Source organism: Echinops telfairi, unplaced genomic scaffold (genome assembly GCF_000313985.2).
Source record: "Echinops telfairi isolate 266 unplaced genomic scaffold, ASM31398v2 ScPeMD7_7458;HRSCAF=8496, whole genome shotgun sequence".
Taxonomy (NCBI): Eukaryota; Metazoa; Chordata; class Mammalia; order Afrosoricida; family Tenrecidae; genus Echinops; species Echinops telfairi.
This window is the reverse complement of record NW_022111358.1, coordinates 15,697,415-15,707,499: the sequence shown is the minus strand read 5'-3', so window position 1 is coordinate 15,707,499 and position 10,085 is coordinate 15,697,415. Positions and strand designations below refer to the sequence as shown.

General features: G+C 40.0%; 1 protein-coding gene across 1 annotated transcript in view; it reads left to right on the top strand.

Moving 5' to 3' along the window:
- RAD51C (RAD51 paralog C) overlaps positions 1 to 10,085 on the top strand; it is a 51,262-nt gene that overhangs the window by 12,433 nt on the left and 28,744 nt on the right. Inside the window, exon 4 of the mRNA XM_030888185.2 lies at positions 7,014 to 7,147. Coding sequence (XP_030744045.2) covers positions 7,014 to 7,147 — 134 coding nt within the window. The remainder of the gene's footprint in view (positions 1 to 7,013; positions 7,148 to 10,085) is intronic.

The following is a 10,085-nucleotide window of genomic DNA, read 5'->3' as shown; positions in this document are numbered from 1 at the left end:
CAGGATGTGCTCCAGTCTCTCCTCCTCCCCTGTCATCTGTTCCTGTGTGCTCTGGTCAGATATATCCTTCTCCCGAAGCTGCAGATTCAGTGCCATCCTTTGAGATACATTCTTCTCAGGGGAGGGCGGTCTAGCCAGATTTGTAAGGTAGAATTCGGATCATGATGGGGGAGTGGGGAGGAAGCATTTAGGAACTAGAGGAAAGTTGTATTGCTGCTATATTACACCCTGACTGGCTCATCTCCTCCCCGCGACCTTTCCATAAGGGGATTGCCTACAGATGGGCTTTGGGTCTCCACTCCGCACTCCCCCACTTGCAGTTTTTAAGACCCAGGCACTACACAACAAACTAGAAGTTGAAGGTGGTAGAACAGAAGAACTAAACACAACTGTTAGGCAAAATTTACTGGGAAGTGCTATTTGACAAAAAAAAGAAGTTTGGTTTTGTACATGTAACAAGAAATCAACTAAAATTATTACACTTTAAAATGTACTTAGATTTGAGTATTCTTAAAAATACATAAACAATAATAAAAACAGTACAGAAGACATTGCCTGTGGTAAATATACATTAGCAAAAGTCTGACAATGTTGAATTTTACCTGCACTCTTTGATCACAGAGATAGTGATAGTTATAGAAACTGCTTCCTCTTGTGTTCTACAAAGCAGCTTACTACAAATAACCATCCTCCCATTGTGACTCAGAGGAAGTAGCCCAATATAGGTTTCTTAGACTGCAACTCTGTATGGGAGCAGACAGCCTCATCTTTCTCCTGTGCAACAGCTAGTGGACTTGAGCCACTGACCTAGTGGCTAGCAGTCCAACACCCGAACCACAGTGCTACTAGGGCTCCAGGGTCAGACACTGACCTTCGAAATTCCCATTCTTTGCTTCATAAATGATTAATTGAGCTGCTTCTCCCCACTGATCAATTAGAAATAAAATGCTTATTAGCCAAATTTTGGTTAGTGTTTTTTTCTTCCCCAAGTCTCAGCCTGAGCAAACACATAACCCTTTCCCTAATAGTCTAGCCTCTAGAGAATAGGCTACCTCTCTAAACCTTCTGACTTATCTGATTAATCATCGTTTCATATCACTTCTCCACACCAATTTAAAATTTTAATTTTTAATCATAATAATTAGTAGAGATTTAAAAAACCAATAAGAAAGAGTAACAAAAGACATATTGGGGGGGGGGCACAAAAACTGGAATTGCTCTGGGCTGAGCAGAGCTTTCGTAGTAAGCATTTTTCCTGCTAGGCAAGCATCAAGCAACATGCTCCGAGTTAGTGCATTCAGTGGCGTCTCCTGGGAAGGTTCTCTCTGGTCACAGTGAATTTTTTTGTATAAGCAGTTTGGCTTGAACCTTGTTTTTTTTGTGATGACCAATTTAAGAGAACAGCTTGAGGCTGTGAAATTTTGTTTGTTTTCGGTAGAGTAAAAATGCCACAGAAACTGTTTTGATTTTGAACACAACTTCTAAGGACAGCGCTATTGGAAAAACTCAAGTATACCAAACAAAAAACAAAGAAAAACTCAAGTATACATGTGGTTTTCTTGTTTCAAAAGGTGAAATTTTGATTGATGACAAGCATAGTTCTGGACTTCCATCAACTTCCCAAAATAATGAAAATGTCAACTCGCAGTGCATTAGGAGTTCATTCCACCAGGTCAGACTGTTAATCAAGCTTTCTATTTAGAGATTCTGAAAAGATAACAGTGTATGAAAAAAAATGCCTGATTTGTGGCAGGCCGGACGGACTGGTTTTGCCACCATGACAATGCACCTGCTCACACAGCCATCTCAGTGCACCAGTTTTTGGCAAAAAACCAGCATGCCTTTCTTTCCCCAAGCACTTTACTCACCTGACCTGGCTCCTTGCGACTTCTTTTTGTTTCCACAAATGAAGAAGGACCTGAAGGGACAGAGGTTTGACAGAGTAGAAGAGGTGAAGAAAAAACGAGGGAGGTGCTGTCAGCCATCCAAACAGATGAGTTTGAAAAATGTTTCCAAGAATGGAATTGCAGATTTGACAGATGTACTAAGTGTAATGGAGAGTACTTTGAAGGTGAGAAGGTTGTTTTATAAAACAATTTAAATACATAGTTTGGGGGGAGATTCCATTTTTTAGGGGGTTACCCTCTCATAAGACACATCGGAAAAGAATATAACTACCTATCATTAACCTGCTTATCCATGTAGCAAACTATTTTTAAATTTTTTTTCTACCTTGTTTACTCTCTGTTTATAAAAGAAAAACCCTGTCTTGCCTAACTTTTCAGCAGCATGGTGATGTTATGGTCAAAATCTTCCTAGTACAGTAAACCATTTTGCCCATTGCAGTAGTCCCTTTCCTTCCTTCCTATTTAAGTCTGAGTTGTTTTTCTTTATTTAACTAGTGCACTTTTCACCATGAACGAAACAGCTCAACCACTTAGGAAACATGAAACCTCTGTATCCTTGTGCTAGCCCCTCCCTATTCAGTCAGATTTTCAGATAATGATAAATTATTAACTCTTGAAATATTAATCATCAGTTGATTGAAACCTGAAAATTAAATATCCAACTGATTACATTTATTTAAAAGGACTACCAACATCTTATAAAAAGTTTTTAATTTTTTTTTGAGAATGATGATAGCAGCAAACGTAGATGTGCTTGACATAATGGATGTATGTATGTATTGTGATAAGAATTGTACGAGCCCCCAATAAAATGATTTTTTAAAAATACTTTTTTTTAACTTTTAGAGAAAACGTGCACATCCAAAAATAAAATGGTCAAATCAGAAGCCATTAACTTTATAAGTAGTTAAAATGAAAGAGGTTAAATACATACAGCTTTAATTATACAACATAGAAGGCTAATTGCTATAACAAGTTGAACTAGCAAAAGTTTCATGGCAGGTATTTTTTAGTTGTCTAGTGCTGCTACAATAAAGATACCACACGTGAATTGTGAGGGAAACTTATTCTCTCATAATTTAGGAGTCTGGAAGTCCAAATTCAAATGCCAGCTCTAAGTGAAAGCTTTCTCTCTCTGTGGCCCTGGGAATAGGCCCTTGTTTCCTTTTTAACATCTGTGGTCCAGTGCTCTTAGAGATCTCCATGTCTCTGGATATCAGTGTTCTCGTGGGTGTAGGAAGTTCTTAGCATAAGCACCTGGTCCAAAAGATGAACTCCACTTCCAGCTCTTATTTCTCGGTGGTACCGAGGTTCCTGTTTGTCTGCTCGTTTTTCTCTTCTGTTATCTCTTATAAGGTAAAAGGAGAAGAAAACAAATTCCGCACAACTTGACCTATGTGTAACATCATGATAAATGAAGGAAAGATCGTAGTTTTCAAGGATTTCATCTTGCTTGGGTCCACAATCAGTACTCATAGAAGCAGCAGTCAAGAGAACAAATGACACATTGCATTAGGTAAATCTGCACAAGATGCTGCATAAAACCTATTAAAGCGTTGAAAAGCAATGATGCTACTTTGAGGACTAAAGTACGCCTGCCAACGACTAAATACCCAAGCCATGGTGTTTCCAGTCACCTCATGTGCATGTGAAAGGTGGATATTGAGTAAGGAAGACCAAAGAAAAATGGATGCGTTTGAACTATGGTGTTGGTAACGAGTCTCGACACTACCGTGAACTGATAAACCCAACAGATCTGTCTTGGAAGAAGTACAGCTTGGATGCTCCTGAGAGGCCAGGACGGCAATAGTTCATCTCACATACTTTGGAAATGTTGTCAGGAGAGCTCAGTCCCTCGAAAAGGATATCATGCTTGGTGAAGTGGAGGGGCAGTGAAGAAGAGGAAGGCCCCGACAAGATGGATTGACACAGTGATGCCACATGGGCTCAAACATACCAACTGTGAGGATGGCACAGGACTGAGCTACGTTTCATTCTCTCATTCATGAGTCAGAACCAACTCGATGGCACAGAACAGCAAACACAAACAAGGCGATGTTGGCCACAACCCAGGGAACTCCCCTTACATCTGTTCAGAGCTGGGACCTGACCATGACTGCTGCATCCCCCTCTGATCCCCTTGCCACAAACTGGCTGAGCACATCAGATGGCGTGATGCATCCGATGGCATGACTGCATCATTGTATACCTGCTAAACCACTGAGAATTACAGCCCAGCCAAATTGACATATTTTAGGGAACACAATTCAATCCATGATATTCTACCCTTTAGTTCCCCCCAAATTCATGTCCCTGAAACATGTAAAAGATATCTATCCCATCATATCATCCGAAAAGTTTTAAGCCAAATCTAAATTCTATCCTGGGGCAAAATTCTTCATCTGTGAAATCCAGAATATAGGCAGGATAGGCACAGTGTGTTAGACCGGGTTGACTAGAGAGACAAATCCAGAGAAACTTGTGTGTAAGAGAGCTTTATATCAAAGAGCAATTGTATAGTGAGAAAATATCCCAGCTCAGTCCAAATCACGTCCATAAGTCCGATATTATTAGCCCATATGTCCAATATTAGTCCATAAATTCCTCTTCAGACTCCTATAGCACATGCAGTGATGCCAGATCCAGGAAGATCACAGGCTGGTGGGTGAAAAGTCTTGTGGATACAATGCTGGTGGAAGTATGTAAGCGCTGTTGTGGGTTTCCACGTGGCTCCTCCAGCTCTCTGAGTGTCAACAGCAGGAAAGTGAAGCAGAAAGAGAGAGTATGTGGCCTGCCTCCAGGGAGAGAGAGGAAGTTGCCAGACTTCTCATGAAGTGACGCCATAAGGAGGCAGCTCCAGGCTCTGACCTGATTGACAGACTAGACTCCACCCCTACACTTATGTATCAAGTTGACCTGAAATTATGTAACTACCACACATAACTAGATAATTATACGAGGAATGAGGGGAAAAGAAGAGATAAATATCAAGCAAATCTAAAACCCAGCAGAACAGTTTACCGTTTTCAAACTCTAAGTCTTGAAAGCAATCTTATGTTCTCAGACCATCTAAGAGGGAAGACTTGCTTTCTCTGTTTGCTCTGGGGGAAGGTCTTTGATTCCTTTCAACAAATATGGGCTCAGCATCCCTTGGAGATCTCCAGCTGTTGGGTTCTCAGTTCAGGGACCCAGCATCCAGAGAATGGGCGCTGTTCCTGGCTCATCTTCCTTGGTACTGAGGCCCCTTTTCTCTGCTTGTTTCTCTCTCCTTTTATCCCTTGTAAGGAACCATGGTGTCATAGTGTATTATGCACTGGACTGCTCACAACAAGGTCAGTAGTTTGAAACCACCTGTCACTGGAGGAGAAAGATGAGGCTTTCTACTCTCATAAGAGCTAGTGTCAGAAACCCACAGGGAATTCCTACCCTGTGTTACAGGGGTCACTGAGTCAGGATCAACTCAGTGGCAGTGAGCTGGATTTTATTTGTTTAACTCTGGTCTGATAAAAGATGATGTGGATCACACTCTAGGGAAATCTCTCCTTATATTGGAACAAGGCTGCGGTTTGAATAAGGGTGTTGCATCCCACCCTAATCTCCTTACAATTGATTGGTACATCATGAGTTCCATCATTACAAACTGCCCATATTATCTTTTTATAACAGCCAAACTACTGAGGATTATGGTCCAGCCAAATTGACGTTTTGGGAGGACACAGTTCAGTCCATTACAGGTGCTTTTAACAACAATGACCTTCCCAAAACAGAGTAGTTGCTGAGGCTGCTACATAGAGCCAGAAACCTTGAGATTCTATTCCTTGGCTGTAGGTTAAAGGTCACGGCTAAATAGTACTAAGAAGAAAATTAGTTTTTTTAATCACTAGTAGGTAAATATCAAAGTATGCCAAATGATTCAAGGGAAAAGTTTTAATATTTCAAATCTTTGTCCTTTTCACTAATTTGTAGTCCTAAAACACAACAAAACAAGAAACATGTTATATTTTAATCATTGAAGGGCAATAACTATGTATATATAAATAATTTCTAGATGGTTAGCCCAAGTTGCAAGGAAACCATGGAAAAGGTGAACAGAAGTCAAGAATTAAGAAATAATTTGCAGTCATTATTCTGCAGTTATCTTTCAGTTAAAGTTAAGAGTTTTGTTATTCAACATGCAGAAATTTGTTATTCCAAGTGTTGTTTTCTGCTCGCTCTTTCTCTGCCATCACTGTCTTCTTTTTTAAAAATTAAAATAATTGTTATTTAGTTGGAATTAATACAGATATTCTATAGTTCAATCACGTCAAGCAGCATCATACAATTGCTACCACAGTCATCAGTTTCCAAACATTCTTTTCCTTACTGGACTCCTTGAAATTGTCTCCCTTTTAACCTCCCTCCCCCACAACCACTGTACCCCATCCTCTCACCCGAAACCCGTATTCTACTTGCGGTCCCTATAGATTAATCCAGCATATCTTCTTTACTGTAAATTTGGACAGTGGTGCATTTTAGATCATCAACTTTGTATTCAACAGTTTAATTTACTAACCAGCACCTCCAAAATGTTACTCTTTACCCACTCCTTGTTTCCTCTGCTCCCTCTCATGGGTGACTATCACCCATGACACCCAAGTTAACACCCATCCCCTGTCTAGTCTGTTAATTCCTCTCCTCTCCCCTCCCCGCCTTCCGCAGCCTCTACACTATATCTTATAAGACTTTCAAGATAAGAGATTCCTGGTCAAGAAACAAAAACATAGTCACCCCATTCCTAGACAGGTTTCTGAATGAAAATGGTAATGGTTCAGGTATAATTCCAAGAGGTCTCCTTGGAGAACAACACGCCAGGATCTCTGGAGGCACAAATGAGTTGACACGCACGTTTATCTAGGTCCACTAGCACTTTACCAGATCACGTTCACTAGCATTCTACTATTTCAAGTTTAAAAATTCACTGTAATCTGAACAATTAAACATGCCTTCCCCTGAACAGACTGTAAATATAGGATCTTTGATTTGAAAAACAAAGTGTTGTTTTCCTGTAATTGCCATCGTATCTAAACAGCTAAAATGGTTTTAAGGTTGCTTTGTTCTTTATTTCAGAACACCAGAAAGCTCTGGAAGATTTCACTCTTGAAAATATTCTTTCCCATATTTATTATTTTCGCTGTCGTGACTACACGGAATTACTGGCACAAGTTTACCTTCTTCCAGACTTCGTTTCAGAACACCCAAAGGTATATGTCAAACTACTGAAATGTAGTGAACCAAATATCTTTGATAAGCATGAAAAATAAGTATAGTGACATAAAATTAAGGTCTACTGTGTACATGGATATATGTATACTTATTTAGGTAGTTTACAGTACTGATAGAAATAGCTTCTGTCATGCACTGAATAGAAAGATACAGAATGGACAAAACGAAGAACTTCCCTTTTGCTAGGAGGGGATTTCCGTAACCATTGCTAGTTGTCCAGCGTCAGAGACTCCATTAAAGTCGAACACTGTCACTATTTTCCGTATTACTCTCTTTCACAACTACCAGTAGGCTTCTCCTCTTTTGATGTACTTACCATAGAGTAATAAGAACCCAGTTCTTTGTAACAAGAGTCCAAGAATCGACTTGAGACGCCAGATGCTAGCGATAGGTTTTGTATATCGGATTGACTGGAAGATTTATGCAAGACATTGACACTTGTTGGGGACTGGTGAGGAGTCTTTATTACTTATAGGCCCACTGAGAGCCCATACTAACATCTTTATTTTTCGTTTTTGTTCTTTAACTTTTAATTGTGAATTAAGTGACCATTAACAGCAGATCATTACTTTTACGTTCAATTATTCACTTGCGTTTTGTCTCAGCTCACCCATTGCAGTCCTCTCAGTGCGCCTTCACTCACCTACTGCCGCCCAGCGTTTCTTGTTTCCATTTTGCCTTCTTTTCTAACTCTCTCTACTTTGTCCTTGGATAAATGCAAGACCAAGGGGGAACCCTTCACAAGGTTGGATCTGTAGCCCACCCCCCTGGGGGATGAACAACAAATGTGGGTGAAGGGAGACAACAGACAGTGTAAGACACGAAATAACAACAATAATATGTAATTGATCAATGATTCACTAGGGTGGGAGGGTAGGTGAGGGAAGGTGAAAAAGAAGAGCTGATACAAAGGGCTCAATTAGAAAGAAAGGGTTTTGGAAATTTTTTTTCTTTAAGGATCATTTTATCGGGGGCTCTTACAACTCTTGTTACGATCCATGTATCGGTTGTGTCCGACATATTTGTACATATGTTGCCGTGGTTCTTTTGTAGACATTCACTTTCTGTTGAGCCCTTGGGATCAGCTCCTCTTCCGTTGTTGTGGAAATGTTGATGGCAACATAGATGCAGGTGTGCTTAAGACAATAGAATGTTGGATTTGTCATAAGATTTGTAAGAGCCCTCCAAGAAAATGATTAATTGAAAAAAGTTTTCATAATTTAGCCCCTTGTAGGTTCCACCACATTTATGGATATATTTGCAGCAAATATCTTCTGCCAGATCTGTGTATGTTTCTGAATATACTCCCACTCTCCCAACCTATTCAGTCTACATATCTGTACAAGAATTTCCCTGTAGGTCACCACTAATGCAGTATGTAAAACAGTATTGGTCTGTGTTGCCTTTAACTCCTGCAAACCTCCAATGTCTCCCCTGCCTCTTGTTTTTCTTGCCAACTTCCTTCTTGCCATCCCTGTCACACACCTGTCTGTGCTCTCGGCTCACTCCCCCTCCTCCCTCCTTCCCCTCTCACCCTGGTAACCATCCCAGAATGTTTCTTTTAATGTGAGAACATTTTCTTGACTTTTTATAGTTATGGTCTCATACAATTTCTGAGCTTTTGTGATTAACTAAAGGAGGACTTAGCATGATGGCCTCCAGGTTCATCCATGTTACTGGAAGTTTCTCTGGTTCCTTGTTACACTTTAACATTGTATGTGTGTGTCAGAGATTATTTATCCATTTCTAATACTGTTGGGGTTTTAGGTTGATTCCATCATTTTATTATTGTAAATCAGGCTGTGATGAACAGGGGTGTGCATGTATCTATTCACGTTGGGAAAAGTATGTTGTTTTTCATTTTCTTTTTTAACAGTGTTCTTACAGCAGCAGCTGACTTGATACTGGACCGTAATGTCGGATACTAGTCTGATCCTTTTACATATGAGGTTCAGGAATTTGGTGGTGAAGGGGTTAAGCATTAGCCGAATGGAGAAAAACCTGGCGACCTGCTTCCATGAAAATGGGAGCCTCGGAAACCTTTGGAGCAGTTCTACTTTGTCTTCTAGGGCTGTTCCGCATGGCAATTGACTCTGTGGTGTACACCAAAGTTTGAGGGTGGCTCTTGCCTCTTCTCCACCTTAATTGTTGCTCATTCAGAACTTTTGTTGCTCACTGAACACCCAGAATTTCTGATTCAATATGTCTAGGATAGGGACTGAGATTTACATTTCCAAGTTCCTCAGTGATGCTGTCATGGACCACTGATCTTAAAAGTAGGTATTGGTTTATCTTAACTGCTCTGTTTTAATGAAAAGCAAGAATGCAGTCCCTAAATAGTACAGTCAAGCTTGACTACCAGTCTCAAGGTTGGTAGTTCCACCCACAAAGAGTGCTTGGGAAGGACAGGCCTGGCAATCTGCTTCCAAAAGCAGTTCTACTCTGCACACATGGGTTGCCTAGCAGTAACCACAACAGTTTTTAAGAATGCAAAGGAATTCTATAAAAAAATTTGAGAACCACTGATTAGGATCATACATGATACCCTTGCGTATTTTATTTTTGCCAACCGATGCCATTATTTAACAATGAAATTAACAGTAAGCACTTCATTACTGTCAGATTCAGCCAAGAAATTGCTCACATTGATGAACAAGTACTGTTTTAACATGAACGTTGGTATCTTTGCTTATATTAACACATGAAAGTGGCAAAATATGAAAGCTACATTTCTGTGCAGAATAGGATAATATTTTAGTACTAGAAGACTACTCAATTTTTTATTAGATTTAAGAATGTAATACGCACATGGACACAATGCATTTTGAAGTTCATTATGATTAACACTTTCTCAGCTCACTGCAGTCGAGTCAATTCCAACTCATAATGACCCATTTTCTACATCACTTTTGCCCC